Source organism: Ursus americanus, chromosome 32 (genome assembly GCF_024610735.1).
Source record: "Ursus americanus isolate L20-20 chromosome 32, mUrsAme1.1.p, whole genome shotgun sequence".
Taxonomy (NCBI): domain Eukaryota; kingdom Metazoa; phylum Chordata; class Mammalia; order Carnivora; family Ursidae; genus Ursus; species Ursus americanus.
The window spans coordinates 3,127,146-3,146,500 of record NC_142158.1 but is presented as its reverse complement, the minus strand read 5'-3'; the positions used below and the strand labels follow the sequence as shown (position 1 = coordinate 3,146,500).

The 19,355-nt window shown below is 40.0% G+C and overlaps 3 protein-coding genes across 4 annotated transcripts in view; 1 reads left to right on the top strand and 2 right to left on the bottom strand.

Annotated features, from left to right (window-relative positions):
* Window positions 1-19,355, bottom strand: part of SLC17A1 (solute carrier family 17 member 1) — a 156,522-nt gene that overhangs the window by 67,894 nt on the left and 69,273 nt on the right. For both annotated transcript variants that reach the window (XR_006780155.2, XR_015722530.1), the window contains exon 13: window positions 10,896-10,973. The gene's annotated coding sequence lies outside the window, so the exon portion shown is untranslated. The remainder of the gene's footprint in view (window positions 1-10,895; window positions 10,974-19,355) is intronic.
* On the bottom strand, window positions 3,509-4,262 carry LOC123794245 (histone H2B type 1-A). The gene has a single exon (XM_087857907.1). It carries the CDS (start codon window positions 4,101-4,103, stop codon window positions 3,558-3,560), a length of 546 nt encoding a protein of 181 aa, XP_087714033.1. The 5' UTR covers window positions 4,104-4,262; the 3' UTR covers window positions 3,509-3,557.
* Window positions 4,219-4,647, top strand: LOC123794243 (histone H2A type 1-H-like). Its single transcript, XM_045800475.2, has one exon. It carries the CDS (start codon window positions 4,219-4,221, stop codon window positions 4,612-4,614), a length of 396 nt encoding a protein of 131 aa, XP_045656431.2. The 3' UTR covers window positions 4,615-4,647.

Sequence of the window (19,355 nt, the reverse complement as noted above, 5' to 3'; positions counted from 1 at the left end):
GACCCAGAACCCAGCTTTAGGGAGCTTGGTGGCACAAAGGACATCAGAATGGGTTTGCGACCTCTGAAGACTTCCTTAATGTCAGACAAATAAGAGGAAAGCTTTAGTCCAAGACAATGCATGGGAAAGCAGCTAAAACACCAGGTTTCTTGTTGTTGTTTCAGGTTTTTAAAATGTGTGTTTTAAGAAAGGTGCTATCTGCCTGTGGCCAGCACCTCAATCACTGAGTAACAGAGGATTGGCATGATGGAATTTTCTGGGGAAAGGGCCACAGCGCCGCTAGGGCTCTGCTTTAAATACAGTGAGGTTGGGTTTGGGAACTGGGGAGAGCAGATCCTGCAGGTGCTCCCCTCCCTAAGCACTTCTAGATGTTTACTCCACCCGACATCACTGCAATGATTACCCGTTGGCATTTGCCCTGGAAGCAGGGGTATTCGCTATCTCTAATTCTAGGTTGTGATGTTGTAATGCCACAGAACAGAAAACATAACAAGTGGCAGGAAGACGAGGGCTGGAAAAAGGACAGAGCACCTACGCCTGTTGAGAAACCCAGATGCTGTCATTGCCCTCAAGCTATCGTAATGCCTCTGAACCCAAAACAGGAGAAAGACCTCTGCTGGTGCAATTGTCAAAGGAGAAGCTTCCCAGTCTCATCTCAGATGGGACCATGAGGTTTGCGGGGCAAGGGAAACCCTTCCGGGGAACGGGGCCAGAAAGAGCCAGACCAACTTAAGTCCTCACTGTACTGCTCCAGCAGGCAGGCATTGCTCTTCCATGTGAATGGGATGGTGCCATGGATACAACGGAACATGGAGATAGAGAGCCTGCGAACCGTCAAGAGGGACCGCGAACGCTTGTGGAGCAAATTTTGAGGTGGCTGCACAATGTCAGAATGGTGATGAGAAAGCAGCTGAATTTACTGGTTTGGAATCCATGGGGACCCCTACACTGCAGATATAAACTTGTGAGTCTGCCATAGGTATTTAGAGCAAGGGGTGTGGCTGAGGCTACCTAGCGTAGATTTAGTGCTATAGTGTCCAGTATGGGAGCCACTAGCCATATGTGGTTATTGAGCACTTGAAATGTGGCAAGTCTGAACAAAGACACACTGTAAGTGTAAAATACACATTGGATTCCAAAGACCTAACTTTTAAAAATTAAATTATTATAATTTTATCTTTATTACATGTTGAAATTATAAAGTTTGATATATTGCATTAAACAAAATATTGATTAAAATTAATTTCACCAATTTCTTTTTTCTACTTTAAACGTGGCTACTGGAAAGTTTAAAGTGACATATGTGGCCAATGTCTGTGGCTTGCATTATATAGAAATTGGACATTTTTGAAATTAAAGACCCATGCTCTGCTAAAGACACTGGTAAGAGAATGAAAAGACAGACCGCAGATGGAGAAAATATTTGCAAATCATGTATATGATAAAGGACTTGTAGTCAGAATACATTTTAAAAAATGCTTGAAACTCATCAGTAAGAAAATAAACCCAATTAAAGAATAGGCAAAAGATCTACACAGATATCTCACCAAAAAGATCTACAGATGGCGAATAAGCGTATCAAAAGATTCTCAAATGTAACTGTTATTAGGGAAACGCAAATTAAAACAATGAGCTATTTACACACCTACTATTAGAACGGCTAATATCTAAAACATGACATTACCAAATGCTGACAAGGGTATGGAACAACAGGACTTCTCATTCATTCACTGCTTGTGAGAATGCTGAATGGCACAGCCACTGTGGAAGACAGTTTAGCAGTTCCTTATAAAGCGAAACATACAACCCAGCAATTGTACTCCTCGTGATATTTACCCAATTATTTGAAAAGTTGTTTCAACATAAAACCTGCACAAAAAATGCTTATAACAACTTTACTTACAACGGCTAAAAAGTGGAAGCAAACAAGAGCCCCTGAAATATGTAAATGGATAGACCAATTGTGGTCTAGCCATACAACAGAGTTATTTGGTGATAAAAAGAAAGATATTAGTCCACATAACAAAAATGAATGAATCCTAAATACATGCTACTAAGGGAAAGAACCAGCCAGAAAAACAATACTCTTCCACTCTAGAGTTGATAAGTATTTGGAGCTATGCAGAGACATGCTGTTTCATAAGGCCTTATCAGGGCAGCTGGGACCCCCGACTAGAGATGATGCCCCCTTCCCATACAGTGTGGCACTGATGTCCCATCTATTAGCTCCTTTGAGGACTCCCAGCTAAAGCATTCTGGGATTCTGCAGGGGCATGTGACACTTCTTTCCTATGAATTTTTACTATACATATTCAATCAAATGGTATTACAGTTTGTTTTTATTTTTATTTTTTTGTAAAGATGTATATACATTAAATCTTTTTTAAAAGGGAAGAAAATAGAAATCAACAGTCCAACTGAGGATTCTAGCTGAACCACAGGTTTCTGGGAAGTAGTCATAATAATTTGATCCCTTCTTTTTTGCCAATTTCCATGGCCTTTTTCAGTGATTTTTTAAAAATGCTTGTGGGCTCGCTCAGAAGAGTCCAGACGATTATGACAGATTAGATCTTGTACCCAATATCTTCTGCCGTGAATACTGGGCATCCTATTTTGATAAAAACCATATGACCCGATTTAGAACATCACGGTATTCGAGTCCAGTGATATAAGGCACAAATGCAATTTAATGGTCTAATCACAATATAAAAAACAAATGACCCTATTAGAACTTGTAAGTTAAATGCAAAAGAGTTAATTCAGTTAATGTTACTTGTTTGCCAGTTAGCCACTTATCGGGTTTCAGTGTGAATCAGCTGGCACGGCAAGATCTCCACACTCCCATCAACCTGTTCTCAATAAACAGCCCAGTTTAGAAACCACAATAAATGTTCAGATGAGATCAGACCAAGAAACTCCAGGCTTTGGGCCTCAAATAGCAGCAGCTTATGGGCAGCTAGCCGGATCCATGAGTTTTTTCACACACCGCAGCCAATGTAAAGAGGAAGTAAAACGGCTGTGACTAATGCTCCCATACTAGACCGTCTTAAGTCTGTAAGTCTCAAGGTCTATAAAGTCTGTCCACTGCTCCAGACTTTCACTGTCCTCGGATACAAAATACTTCAAAACTTTTTTACAGAAAGGCAAGCCATATTCCTTGTGGCCCTCGGGCCCATGTAAGGACCTCCCTGAGGACATAGGATTAGTGGAGCCACTTTCTGTTCAAAGGACTCCCTTCTCCAAATTGCTTCACCTAGATCTCAAGTCTAACTGAAATGCATAAACAATTCAGTTAGGTATTTGAAACTGAAAGATAGTCCTGCAACCACCCAAGTGAGACCTTATCTACTTATTTCTCAAACATTATATGGTGTGAGCAAAGTAAACTTGGCAAACAGACCAAGAAATCTATTTGCTTGTTATACCAGCAGTTTCCAGGTCAGAAGACCTACCCACGTACAGTTTACAACTAAGAGCCTACAGTCTTTTGGAAAGTGTGGGTGGCTCTTAAAAGAGCCTTTGGGTTATATAAAGCTTGTCTGGTGACTGGAATCGTTTTACTTGGAGCTGGTGTACTTGGTGACGGCCTTGGTGCCCTCAGACACGGCGTGTTTAGCCAGCTCCCCAGGCAGCAGCAGGCGCACAGCCGTCTGGATCTCCCTGGACGTGATGGTCGAGCGCTTGTTGTAATGCGCCAGGCGCGACGCCTCGCCCGCGATGCGCTCGAAGATGTCGTTGACGAAAGAATTCATGATGCTCATGGCCTTGGACGAGATGCCGGTGTCGGGGTGCACCTGCTTCAGCACCTTGTAGATGTAAATGGAGTAGCTCTCTTTGCGGCATCTCTTACGCTTCTTTCCTTCTTTCTTCTGAGTTTTGGTTACGGCTTTCTTGAAACCTTTCTTGGAAATGGTAGTGCCCTTCGAAGTCAGCTCTGGCATGGCCGGTGAACAGCTCCAGTGTGCCAACAAGTGGCACTTCAAGAGGCCAACTGCGGTATTTATAGGCACAGTGCTCAATGACGTGTTAGGCAGCCAGCATCTGATTGGGCAATGGGTAGTGGTGTGTTTGTAAATGAGGTGATCCCAGAAACGTTCTCTCATTGGTAGACTATCAGCCAACCAAACAGCACCTCACAACCTATCATCAGACTATAAATAGGCCGGGTACCTGACCTAACGGAAATTTTCTCCGTTATTACACGCCAGTTTTTAGGCTATGTCCGGACGCGGCAAGCAAGGAGGGAAGGCTCGCGCCAAGGCCAAGACGCGCTCCTCGCGGGCCGGCCTCCAGTTCCCGGTGGGCCGTGTGCACCGCCTGCTCCGCAAGGGCAACTACGCCGAGCGGGTCGGGGCCGGCGCGCCCGTGTACCTGGCGGCCGTGCTGGAGTACCTGACCGCCGAGATCCTGGAGCTGGCGGGCAACGCGGCCCGCGACAACAAGAAGACGCGCATCATCCCGCGCCACCTGCAGCTGGCCATCCGCAACGACGAGGAGCTCAACAAGCTGCTGGGCCGCGTGACCATCGCGCAGGGCGGCGTCCTGCCCAACATCCAGGCCGTGCTGCTGCCCAAGAAGACCGAGAGCCACCATCATAAAGTCCAGTGCAAGTAATACCTCACAAGCAGTAAAGCTTAGCAAGTGAAAACAAACCCAAACTGAACCAAAGGCTCTTTTCAGAGCCACTCACGTTTTCTGAGAAAGCTCAGATTTACAAAAAGTTTAAAAGAATGGTAACGGATTCACCCACAACAAATAAGGATTTAATTGGCCACAACTCTTTTAACAGGATGCTGAAAATTATCTAGTTAATGGTGGCAGAGGCCTCTGAAGCAGGTCACCTTAATGCGCAGTAATTTTTACAACGGAACTTTTTCAGCACTCTAGATAGAGCAGCCATCTTGCAGGCACTTGGGGGTAGAAGTGCCATTCTCGTGGGGAAAAGAGCAAACAGACTACAGCTGTTGTGACGACAACAAACTTAGCACCAAACAAGGGGTATGGCTGGCTTTTTGAGAGTTTGTAGATCATCAGAACATTGTGACTGTATTTCATTGGGTCATCAACCCAATCCCACCCTCTGCTGCTAGAATCCATAAGAGGGCAGTGAGACAGACTGGTCTGTCACTTAAGGTTTCTTCTCTTGCCCCATGAGTCTTCTAAAATCCTGAAATTTGTCAGAACTGGACTACATTCAACTTTCTACTTAGTATAAATAAAACTGACCTCTATCTTCCCATCTTAAACTATACATTCTTACACAGTCCAGCTGAACTCACCAGTATGTTAATCAACCAATAATAAAAGACCATCCTATAAGAATGGCACCCAAATAACACAATGCTGGCACTAATAACTAAAATTGTTGCAGTCACTGGAAAATAACAATATTATTGGATCACTGACAGTTTTCTCTTTAAAATCTGGTGACAAAATTTGGGATTCCCCAGATGAATCTCCTCTTCCTTTGTTATCACAGAGAAATTAAATTCTACATGATATGTCATTTCATTCCTAACACCTTTCTTCTGGTTCTCCTTAATCCCAGCCATTCAGGTTCTGCTTAGATTCTGGGCTGCTATCTGTGTTCTTTCTGGGAAATTCAGAATCTTGTATCATCTTAAGGGCCCAGGTAGGGCCTAAATCCAACAATAAGTGTCCTTGAAAGAGACCAAAGAGAAGACACAGAGAAGGGAAGATCATGTGAAAGTCAAAGGCAGAGATTGGAAGTGATATGGCTACAAGCCAAGAAACACTAAAGATTCCTGGAAGCCACCAGAAACCAGGAGGGAAGCATGGGACAAATTCTCTCTCTGAGCATCCAGAAGGAACCAGTTCTGTTAACATTTAATTTTGACTTCTTCCTGCCAGGACTATACAAGAATACATTTCTGTTTTAACCCCCGTTTGTGATAATTTGTTATAGCAGGCCTAAGAAACTAACACCCTCTCTTTTAAGAGGATGCAAAGACAAGCTATAGACTCAAAGAGAAGAGCTGCAAAGCACATATCTCACAAAGGACTAGTATCTAGGATATATAAAGAACTCCCAAAACTCAACGGTAAAAAACTACTCAACAATCCGTTTAGCAAATGGATGAAAAACGTAAAGGGACACTTCACCAAAAAGGATATACAGATGGCAAATAAACACATGAAAGGTGTTCAATATCCTACGTCATTAGTCATTTCAAAGTGAGACCACAATGAGATGCCACTACACACCTACTTGAATGACCAAAATCCAAAACACTGACACCACCAAATGCTGGCTAGGAGCTGAACTAACAGAAAACTATTGTTCATTGCTGCTTATAGTGAAAAATGGTACAGCCACTTTGAAAGACACAGTTGCTTATAAAAGTAAATGTCAGCCATCTAGATCTAGCTAAGATTTTATATATATATACATATATATATGTATACACACCTCCCAAACATAGCAGTTTTATTCACAATTCAGTTCAATAGATGACTGGATAAATAAACTATAGCACATCCATATAAGGAAGCATTATTCAGTGATAAAAAGAAATGAGCTATCAAGCCAAGAAAAGGCAGTAGGAATCGTAAATCATACTGCTAAGTGAAAGAAGCCAGTCTGAAAAGACGACATACAGCACGAGTCTACGAACATCCTGGGAAAGGAAAAATAGATAAGAACAGTAAGAAAGATCAGTAGTTTTCAGGCTTTGGTGGTAGAAGGGGGCAGAGATGAAGAGATGAAGCACGGAGGATTTTTAGGACGAGGAAACCATTCTCTATAATACTACATGGTGGGTACGTGACATTATGCATTTGTCAAAACCCACAAAACTAACTGCACAACACAGAGTGAACCGTACTGTAAATTACGGATTTTCATTAATAATTATATACCGATAGAGATCATTAACTGTAACAAACGTACCGCACCAACACAGAGGCAGAGGCGGCGTTTGACATACATGCACTTTCTGCCCAATGTTTGTCAACTTGAAACTGCTTTTAAAAATAAAGTCTATTTTTTAAATTTTTTTAAAGGTTTTATTTATTGGAGTGAGAGAGAGATCATGAGCAGGGGGGAGGGGTAGAGGGACAAGCAGACTCCCCACTGAACAGGGAGCCCGATGTGGGACTTGTTCCCAGGACCCTGGGGTCATGACCTGAGCTGAAGGCAGATGCTTAACTGACGGAGCCACCCAGGTGCCCATAAATTCTATTTTTAAAAAAACAATCCCAAAAGATTACCTACTATATAATTCAATTTACATAACATTCTTGAAATGACATAAAGAAACAGAAACTGTATTAGTGGCCCAAGAGTCAAGAGGGAGTGTGGGTAGCAGAGAAGTGTCTGTGCTATAAAAAGGAAACACGAGGGATCCTTGCCGGGGTGGAAGTATTCTATAGTGATTATATCAATGTCAACATCCTGGTGGTGACATCGTACTAAGCTTTGCAAGAGGTACCTTTTGGGGAAACTGAGTAAATGCTACCTGGTATCTGTAAAATTTTTTACAATTGCATGTGAATCTACAGTTATCTCAAAATAAAGTTCACTTAAAAATTTTTGTAGGATGCAGTTGAGGTCATGCTAAGAGGGAAATCTAGCACTGAATGTTCACATTAGAAAAGGAGAAAGTTCTCAAATCATTACCACAAATTTCCACATGAAGATATAGAAAAAAAAGAGCAAAATAAGTTCAATGCAAGAAGAAAGAAAGATAAGAAAAGAACTCAGGGCACCTGGGTGGCGCAGTCAGTTAAACATCTGACTATGTTTTGGCTCAGGTCGTGATCTCAGCGTCATGAGATCCAGCCCGGAGTTGGCCTCCATGCTCAGCACAGAGTCTGCTTGAGTTTTTTTTTCTCTCCCTCTCCTCTGCCCCTCCCGCTCTTGCTCTCTCTCTCTTTAAAATCAATCAATCAATTAATAAAAAAAAAAAGAGAACTCAATGAGATTAAAAACAGAAAAACAATAGAAAAACCATAGCAACAGAACATCTTTTAAAAAAAATCAAGACAATTGAGAAGCTCTAGCTAGACTGATAATAGAATAGAGAAATTACCAATCTCAGAAATAAAACGGGGATATAACAGATCATTAAAATGATAATAAGGGAATACTGCAAGCAACCACACACTAGAAGAATTCATCTGAGACAAATTAGAAAGATGGAATATTCTTGTAACTTTTAAAGAAATGGAAATAGTAACTAAAAACCTTCACTCAAATAAAATCTGTAGACCCAGATGGTTTCACTAAAGAATTTTACCAAATGTTTAAAGAAGAAATAGCACTGATTTTACACAATCTCTTCCAGAAAATGAAAGAAAAAACACTTTCTAACTCAATTTATGATTCCAAAATTAGCCCAATACTAAAATCATATAAAAACAGTACAAAATAAAACTATAAACCAATATCCCTTATGAACATAGAAAAGAAACAATAACAGCAAATTAAATCCAACAGTGTATAAAGATCAAGGAATGCAAGACAGGTTCAATGTTCAAAATCAGTCAATGTAATCTACCGTATTAATAGTATAAAGAAGAAAACTATGATCATAGTACTGAAAGCAGAGAAAATGTTTGACAAAATTCACTATCCTTTCCTGATTAAAAACCCTCAACAGAGTAGGAATAGAAGAGAACTTCCTGAGTCTGATAAAGGACATCTTCAAGTATCCTACAGATAAATCATATTAATAAAGAGAAAGTCAATGCTTCCCCCCTAAGATCAGGAATAAGGCAAAAACATTCATTATCACCATTACACTCAACTTCTGAATTCCTTCATAGCACAAAATAAATTAAAGGCATATGGATTTGAAAGGAGTAAATAAAACTCCCTCTACTTGAAGATGATGGGATTGTCCATGTGGAAAATCACAAGGACTCCACAAAAAACAAAACAAAACAAAAATCCAAAACCAAAACTCCTAAAACTTAATACTGAAATGTAAAGGAACTATAATATCAAACAACTTTGAAAAGAAAGAATTAAGTGGGAGGAATGCCTCTCCCCAGTTTCAAGACTTATTATATACTATGCTGATCAAGACTGTGTAGTAGGGGGGATAAATAACCCCCCTAAAATAAATAAGAAAGGGATAAATAGTTTTTGACACTGATGAAAAAGAAATTTAAGGGAGGAGAATAATCTTTTCAACAAACAATGCTAGTTGACCAATGAGCAAAAATAGGAAACAACCTAAGCCTCACACCTTTCACAAAAATTCACTCAAAACTGATGGTAGATTTAAATGTAAAATGTAAATAGTAAAACTTTTAGAAAGAAAGATAGAAAAATCTTTGGGATCCAGAGCTACGCAAAAAGTTCTTAAACATGAAACCAAAACCATCCAGGAGAGGAAAAAAATTGTCAAATGTCATCAAAAGTAAAAATGTTTGTTTTATGAAAGTCCTGTAAAGAAGATTAAAACGAGAAGCTACAGATGTAAAGAATACATTTGCAAACTATAAATATGACAAATTTAAATTTAGAATATATATATTTTCCAAGCTCAATAGTAAAAAAACAAAAAAACAAAAAAACTATTCCATTAAAAATGGGCAAAAGTCACAAAGAGACACTTCACGGAAATTAATAAACATTAACACTAACAACCATTAGGGAAATGCAAATTAAGACTATGATGAGATATCAATATATACCTACCAGGCAACCAAAATAAAAATAATGACAACACCGAATGCCTGCATAAATGTGGAGAAATTCCATGTCTTATACATTGCTGGTGAGAAAATAAAGTGGTATAGTCACTTGTGCTCTCTCTCACTCACTTTTGCTCTCGAGTAAATAAATAAAAACTTAAAAAAAAAAAAAGTAGGATGTATCTGTAGCTATTACACTGTAAAGAACCCAAAATATTTTAAAAATATTCCTCCAGTATTCAAAAACTATCCAATTCAGCAAGGTAGTTGCTCATGTTATTGACATCTGAGTAATATTCTGACATAAATTTTTCTGATTTGGTGAAATTTTTAAAAAGAAATAACAGAAAATAACCAACATTCATGCCAGCACTAAACTCACTGGTCAGTGGTGTGAAATGATTTCTGTGATGAAATGGATGGTAGTCAGAAACAGTTGTCAGTAGTTTGATTTTGTGACACTCTTTTTGGCAATAAAATTGTAAAAATGGATAATAGCTTTTGCAAGAAATAGCAATTCATTTGAAGTTATATGTCTAATCTGAAAATCAAGAAAGCACTTTAGCTTAAAATTTATTTCTAAACTATATAAAGAAATATTTAATAGAAATTTTTGCATCAACCTTCAAGCAGTATCATGAATTTCATTAACTTGTGTGTGTGTGTGTGCTTACTTTTCTCATAGAGCCAGTCATTAAACATTTACCAGCACAACCCTGTCTAAACTATGAAACTGAGTAAAAAAAACTCATTTAAAAATGGAGTCAGGAGGCCAGAAGGGGGAACTCTGATGCTTTATCTCTTCTGTTCCATTGCATTCCCGACAGGAAGAAGCATACTTTACTACTCCTGCAGGAGGAAGGAAGAATTTCTCCTTGCCCAGCAACAAGCTCAGCCAGTAAGAAAATACCACAACTCAGCCAACTGTCACCACCTTGAACTCTCACTTTCCTCCAATGGGCTTTCCTTTAAAGCAGGCCCTTCCAACCTCCTCCTTTTCTCTACCCAGTAATATTCCTCTCCTTTCGATCTCTGGATTTGCCTATAGTTTGCCACAGCTGTGTGTCCCAAATTACAGTTCTTCTGCTATGTCCAAATAAACCGATTTTTCTGGTAAAATAACAGGCTGTTTTACTTTTAAGGCTGACAAAACCATACGTTTGAGAGCAGCCCCCAAGTGAAACACACAATGAGAGAACAAGGAGAGGCAAAAGAATACTTTTAACACTCACTGTTCTTTGGCTTCAAATCCCAACATGTTTCCTGAGAGGAGGGAGGCCAGATCATGGGAAGAACTCCTTTTCCCTGTACTAGAGAAAACAGAGAGGAATTAAAAATCTGCTCATTATTCCTGTTATAGCCTATCCTAAGTTGAAGGCTTTTCCCCAGGCTCCAAATCCTTGTATCTCAGACCTATGGAATAACAATCATTTAAGTAGAAAAAACAGATGATATGGCCCCTTTCCAGAAAGGACTGATTCAGGGCTCACAATACTCCGGTCTTGCAGCTGAAAAATCCTAAAGAGTAAAGTGCATGGGCACCATGAGGGCATTTATCGGGTTTTTCTCCTTAGAGCTCCTCCTTTATTTGAGAAACTGCCTCTCTCATACCAGTTAACAAATCCTCAGAGGCTTTCTAGAAACAGTGTCTTTGCACAAGACTACTTTGGCAGAGCTAAAAGACATGCCTAGAAATAAATTCACATGTTTGACTTAAAGACAGAGGGGAGCACTCACGAGCATATTTCGCAACCCTAAAACTAAGTAGAATTAATTGTAATCAACCTGGTGAAGTCAAGTGTTTATCACATCTGCAAATAATAAATTCAACACAAAGATGCATCAGGCCTTATCAAAGGAACTGTATGATTCAGAGCCATTATAAACAAGGAAGACATAGTTAATCACAGCATGTATTTTGGAAACTCAGTTGTTTTGAGAACACTTTGGTTTCCGATGATCTTTAAGTAGCTTATCTGCAGCTGGAGGCCTTGAGAACTGCCTCATGGGGTTCCTCCCCAGAACACACGGATGCTTCAATACTGGTACATCCATAAAGATGATTCACAGACTTCTTAAGTCAATACGCTACAGCACTCTAGTCCTAACAATGGTTACTAAGAATACATTTGAAAATGATCATTATGGGTACTTTAAAGTTAAAAACCCTTAATAAACTGAGGATACTAGGATAAATTCTAAAAATTATTGAATGGATAAAAAAAAAAAAAAAAAGCCCAGGGGCGCGTGGGTGGCACAGCGGTTAAGCATCTGCCTTCGGCTCAGGGCGTGATCCCGGCGTTATGGGATCGAGCCCCACATCAGGCTCTTCAGCTATGAGCCTGCTTCTTCCTCTCCCACTCCCCCTGCTTGTGTTCCCTCTCTCGCTGGCTGGCTCTATCTCTGTCAAATAAATAAATAAAATCTTTAAAAAAAAAAAAAAAGCCCAGCATCCTATGTTCAATAGTGAAATAATAATTTCATTGTCATCAATGTCAAGAACCTACAAAAAACAGTCCTTGTTCCCACCATATGTCTTGTTGTGTATATTACACACAATTATTAAGTATAGCATTTAACCATGGTCAACTCTAAGGCAATATCATACCTTCCCATGACTTAACTGTATACCTAGTGTGGTAGCCAGCTTCCAAGATGGTGGCGCTTCTTTAGCAATCAGGTTGTAATAGATAAAGCAGCTTCTTTTAGTCAGAAAGGGTCAGAACATAGCAACTGTCTGATTCCCGGCAACACACTGCCAATATGAAGAGATACTTTCATTTATCACAACTCTTATTTTATAAATTCACAGTACTCTATAAAAACAATCTCTGATTTGCATGACAAGGGTCTCCTCTCAGTTCACTGGGAATATCACCAACATGATGCCCATGGCTGCAGAGGATGCGGGTAGGAAGTGAGCCCACCCAACAGTCTTGAGCAGCACTGCCACCCCTTTCAGTTAGGGCATTTGTGGGGCTATCCTAGGGTAACAGAGCAAAGTACAGCTGTTTAGGCATCATGACAACAACACAGTGCTTGAGAAAGAAAAATAAATATGTGGCTAATAGTGGCTGTGTGGGGAACCTTATTTTAGCGCTTGTCTTTCAATGATGTAAGGAGCTGAGTTTACAAGGTAGTGGGATTAGCAGCAATAGAAGGAGGTAGGTAAACTTTCAGCCTTCAACTCAACTGTCTCATGGCAGAGTACCCCACAGGTGGTACATGGCAGTCTGTTGCTGGGAATCAGTCAGTTGCTATGTTCTGACACTTTCTGACTAAAAGAAGCTGCATTATCTATTGCAACCTGATCGCCAAAGGAGCTCCGCCATCTTAGAAGCTGGCTAGCACAGTAGGTGAGGTGGTACTTGTCATGTACCACCTTACCTCCAAGGCTATATAATTCCTCCAAGTATCTTCTAGTCAGGAGTAACCTTCCAAGCAACCTAGTATAATAGGGGACTTATGATGTATAATAGGGGACTTATAACATGTAACCAAAATATTTCCTTTCAATTCATCACCAATCATACTGAGAACCTAGAGTTGGTCATTATTCCCCTTTTTATTCATTATTCTTCTTCATAAAAATTAATTTTGCTCTGGCCTATGGCTCTTGAAACAGTAGTCAAATGAATTATATGACTGTTATGCTCTGGGTAAATATTAGAATGTAACAACTCTGTCTTATAATTTTGATATACTGGTCATCAACTTTCAAGTTTGAGAGAGAATCTTATATTTAAGAGGTCTCAAATTTATGTAAATAAAATGTACTTCCTTCCTACTGAAAAAAAAGTGAAAGATTAGTGATTTGAAGAGAAGCCATAGCATGCAAAAAGCAAAACCCTACAAGCAGTTAAGAGGTATAATGAAATCACAGGTGACTGTAGTGTGATTATAGTTTATCACACTTGGTCCAAAGGATGCAGTAAATATAAAATCACACAGTATAAGCCACATTACCGAGCTTTTTCCTTAATGAGATTTTATTTTTTGCTCTTTCAAAAAGAAGCCATTTTATTAAAAATTTCAAACTGTTTTTACTTAAAGTTACATGACAGTAATTTCTCTGACATAATCTCATTTGAGAGGGAAGTGACTGGGGAGCAGAGCAGTAGGGGCAGAACTGATATGGAAGATCAACAAGTGCAAAGACTTCTCAATTCTTCTTTAGAGCTAACATTTGGGAAACCTCCATACTGTTTTCCAGAGTGGCTGCACCACTTTGCATTCCCACCAACAGTGCAAGAGTTAAAAATAGACCTACCCGACCATGCAGCAATTGCACTACCAGGTATTTTACCCAGAGAATACAAAATACTAATTTGAAGGGGTACATGCGCTCCGATGCTTATAGCAGCATTACCTACAATAGCCAAGTTATGGAAACAGCCCAAGTGTCCATTGTCTGATGAATGGATAAAGAAGATGTGGTATATATATATACAATGGAATATTCCTCGGCCATCTAAAAGACTGAAACCTTGCCATTTGCAATGATGTAGAGGGAGCTAGAGAGGATAATGCTAAGCAAAATAGTTCAGTCCAAGAAAGACAAACACCATGTGATTTTGCTCATATGTGGAATTTTAGAAACAAAACAAATGAGCAAAGGGAAAAAAAGAGAGAGGCAAACCAAGAAACAGACTCTTAACTCTAGAGAACACACTGATGGTCACCAGAGGGGAGGTGGGTGGGGGATGGGTGAAGTAGGTGACGGGGATGAAGGAAGGCACTTGTGATGAGCACCAGGTGTTGTACGGAAGTGCTGAATCACTATCACATGTAGGTTAACTGACTAGAATTTCAATAAAAATTTGAAAAAAAAAAAAAAAGAATAACATTTGGTAGGAGGATTTTCATAAATTTTGGGGTCGTTTTACTTTAACAAATTGTTTCTGGAAGGGTTTGCTCATTTTTTCCCACATGAATGCTACTGTTCCTCAGAATACCCTTCTCATCTTCACAAGTCATTTTATATCTTAAGTTGCACACAAATAAATCATTTATTTCATTGCCTTCCAATACAATGTCCTGAAGCCCACTGTTCAATGAAGAGGGGTTATCTTTTTGACTATGAAGCACTTTAATATTGACTTGATAGTCTATTTTTTCCAGAAAACAAATTGGATATATATGTATAATGTATGAGATTTACATAGAAATTTCAAACAGTACACCACAAAAATTATATCTAACCCAAAAATGTCATGATCAAATATCTCCTTCCCAACACTCGTGTTCATTTTTTATGTTATTTTATTAGCTATTTATTGTTAAATTAAAAAAAATTTTAAAAAAACATAAAGTTTAACATAGATTTTGCTTTCAAATCAAATGTAACATTTGTGCTAAAACAAACACAACAAAGACCCAAAAAAGTGTTAAATTCAAAATTTGCTCAAAGGGCATATGTGCCTACTTATTACTTATTTTACTGAAAAAAGTGCTTAGTAAAACAAGACTAAGGGTATTCGTAACATACGGGCCAAATATATCTCAACCTTAAGCCCAGTGTCATGTTTGATGACAAAATATTACACCGTTTCCAGGAGAGACGAGATGTAACATGAAATCTTTATATCACCATCATTATTTGATGACATTTTGTGATTTACTTAGAAATATTAGTCAAGGAATTTTCCAGGTAGGTTATTTATTGCACAGTATACAAACACCTAAAAAAAAAAAAAAAAGAAGTGAAAACAGAAATGACCATTTTAGCAAAGCCTCCAAAGACATTTCTGACAGAAAACAAAACAAACAAACAAACAAACAAACAAAAAGCTTTTTAACTATGAGGCTATGAGGTAAGACAATGTAATGCATACACCCAGTAAATTACCACACACTTCCGAAGTTACAGATTAGGGCACACATAACAAAACTGTATAGTAATGGGAAGAAAAGTCTACAGCTCTTTAAGAGGATTAACCGAAGAGGGGCCTGGGGGGCTCAGGTGGTGAAGTTTCTGACTTTGGCTCAGGTCTTGGGATCGAGCCCCAGGAGCCCCACACTGGGCTCCCTGCTCAGCAGGGAGCCTGCTTCTCCCTCTCCCTCAGTGATCTCTCTCACTTTCGTTCTCACTCAAATAAATAATAAAATCTTAAAAAAAAATGAGGATTAACCTAAGATGAGAAGAAACGACATAATGTGATAGCTAAGAACAATCACGTTTACAAAAGTAACTTGTTCCTTACATTAAGCACATGTGTGCTCTCTCCCTTTCTGTGTGCGTGTGTGTGTGTGTGTGTGTGTGTGTGTGTGTGTGATTGGCTGTGGGTTTTTTCTCCCTTCCCCCAAAAAGGCAGAAGAATTCTGGAAAATATGAAGAGAAAATGGAATCACAGCTAAATTACACAAAAATATATTTCATTTTTATTTATGCAGAAAACATAATAGTATGGTCAACCCTAAATGAAAAACATACCCGAAACTGATCAATATCGATCAATGTATTTCCTACATTAAAGATTAGATGTCAACTCTGGGAGACCATTAAAAATGACCAAGTAAGACCAAACTATGATCCAAACGGTTCGATATTCAATAATAGGCAAAAAGACAAGTCTATGGTTGTATCAGTCCATCCAGTCAGGAGAGAGCAACCACACAGTGAACCGAATGAGGAAATTTTAATATGAAGAATTACTAACTCAGAGCACTGGAGAAAGGAGGGGGTGGCACGTGAGAAGTAAGAGCTCTAAGTGACAGAAGACGAGCTGCCCCTCCTCGGGCTGAAGGGAGGACCAAGTACGGGGATCCAGACCTTACTAGGGAGGGTGCCTGTGGAGCTCACTGGGTTGCAGAGAAGCTTTCGGAGCTCTGCACCTGCAGGACTGGCTGGAAATGCAAGCCCGGGGGTGTGAGGGAAAGCTCCCCACTGGGAAGGGTCTGCGGTGGCCTGAGAGAGGGCGGGCTGGGGGCTGCAGGCAGCTGTGCCCTGAGGGAGCCAAGTTCAGGAGAGCAAATGCTTCTCCTCCACGGTGTCTCTCCAGCGCCCCTGTCTGATGAGGCTTCAGCGTCAGCTGACAAAGGCCTAACAGTTAATGAGGGCCGCGTCCACTGCCCAGAGCAGCCCAGTGGTAACTGAAGCTGAAAGCCAAAAAATCAATTACTGACACAATGGTCAAACACGGGGCAGGCGGGCCCGTCTGAGGACAAGTGTGGGGAAGCCTCAGAGCATCCCTGACCTCATCTCCAGGGGTCCCTCTCTCCAATTCTTGCCACTGCAGCTCAGAATGACCCAAGGAGGTGAGACCCACGGCTTCTTTGTTATCGTCCTGTTACCTTTATAAAGCTGCTCAGAACTGAACATTAGTTCGACTAGGTTTACTTCCAAGGCCACTCTACAATGAAGAAATAGAAGCAACGCTCTAACACATACCCCATGGGAAACGCTACTCCTTTACCCTGGCCACCCCAAATCACCAGCACTACTCCGTCAGGTCGGCCAGCCAAACGTAAAGAGAGCTACAGAGTTGTTCCTTTCCGATTATATTTTCCAACTCAACTGAGAATGCCCATGACTCTCAATTGTTGTTTACGGACGTAAAAATTAAGGTCCCTACAACGGAAGGTCCTCTCCTTATTGCTTGTCACACAAAGCCAAGACCTGTACAAGCCACGGCTGCTCTGAACGGGCAAACTAGAAAAAATACATCTGTTCACCTGCTCAGAGAGACAAAAAGATTTTCTCTCTTGACCCATATTCTAGATGGTAAAAACAAAACAAACAAACCAAATAAAAGAAACAAAACAAAACAAAAAAACTCCTCCAATAAAATTAATAACTCCAGGTTCTGCATATGTTAGTTTTAGATTCACATATATGCTATTTACATAGTCCAAGAAGACTAATGTCATAAAATGTACATAAAAGGAGCCTCAGGTCCGTATTACTTAGTAGAAGCAAACACAAAATCTCCCTGGAGGAATAATCCCTCAAGCCCTGACAAGATTCCCTGGAATAAAGTTTATTAACCACGAGGTCACAATCTGAAATTACACAACACAGCCAGAGACAATCCAGGGTGAGCAAGAGTCAGGCGAACAGAAACAGGATAGAACACCCTTCCCCAGAACTTCAGATAAGAGAAGAGCATGAGAAATTTTACACATTAAGAAAACAGAACATAAGAAAGCACAGTAAAGACCTGGCCGATATGGGGGAAAGGCAGGAGGAGCAAATAAAACCTAAAACAATGGGAGTCATTGAAAATAAAACCCAGTAAAGGCAAGTTTCATGCCAGATTAGGCCCTGCTCGATTCTCGAGCTATAAAGAACGAGTCAAGCGGAATTTTATTTTTTCCCCAATGTACAGGCAAGTCCAGAACTGGTACTAGTTCAACGAATCCAAAGCGAAATGGGCTTTTCCTCTTCTTCTCTTCTGCTCACGTGGAAGAAGACATAATTGCTCACAGATATTTGCAGCCTCCCTTGGGGGAAGGATTGTAGTTCTCTGACGTGTGCTGTCCGTCTGGATCACGTGACTTGCCTGGATCAATGGACTCTGAGCAGAAATGACACGTTTCATTTCCAGCCGTAAGTTTTTCCACATACTCTGTTCTCTGCCACGACATTGGCAGTATTTCAGACAGCGGCTGTCCATCAGCCTGGCCTCAGCAGGGAGATCACGTGGAACGGAGCTGTGGCCAGTCCATGCCACACACGTGACATGAAGAAGGAAATAAGACACCACGGATGGAGGCTTGACCTGTAGGCACAGCATAACCACACCTTTTCTAGTCAATACAGAAATTAATATGCAGGACATAAGACAGCATGTTGCCACAGACTGAAAACAAAGCCAAACCAAGCATAAACAGTTTTTGGCATTGGCTTCAGGGATGGGATGGGGACAGAAAGAAACTGTTATTAAGGTTTAAAAGGACAGTTGTACTTTATACAAGTGAAACATTTAGAAATGTTTACTTATGATAATTTACAGGTAGTTTCCCTATTGAGCTTATTATTTTTGGTGAAGTTTTTGGCAAAATACATGCAAATTGTGTGATTTGCTGCTGACGACATTTGACAGAGTACTATAAAAGAGGACAATCTGTAAAGCTATCAGCTGGTTTGCAAATGGGAATGAAAGAAATTGAGAGAAACTAAAAATTCTAGACTCGCTGAGTTGAAAGAAGCTACTTCTTCTCAACTCCAAAGGTGAATAGGTAAAATAGAGAAATGATTTGAATAAGAAAGTCCTTTTTAAGCTTGGCCTTGTGCAAATAGCAAATCAAAGTGTGACCTTCTCATCAATTGTTAAAAAAAAAAAATCTCTCAGTGGACTAGGATCATATCCTGTAAATAACTTAAGTTGGCAAAATGGCCCCCCAAAATGAAATTAAGGTGAAGGTTTTCCTATTGAAATGTAATAGGCTCAAAGTATCCAAAATCAAGAGGGGGGAGGGGAGAAAGGGGAAGGGGAGGGAGAGAGGAGGAGAGTACTTTGAGAATCCAATGTCAAGAGGAGTTGTAGGTGTGACTGTTGGCATGTGTAACCAAATATACAAGAAACTGATTAACATTCTGAGTGACAGAATACCAAAGGGCTACCAACTTGGATAACAGAGGCTAAAGGAGGCTATGACTGATCATGTGTTAAAGTGTCACTTGGAGTCCTCCCCCTTTTTTTATTATCAGAGGTGGGCCAAGACATCTCAGTCTGCAAGGACTCTTCCAA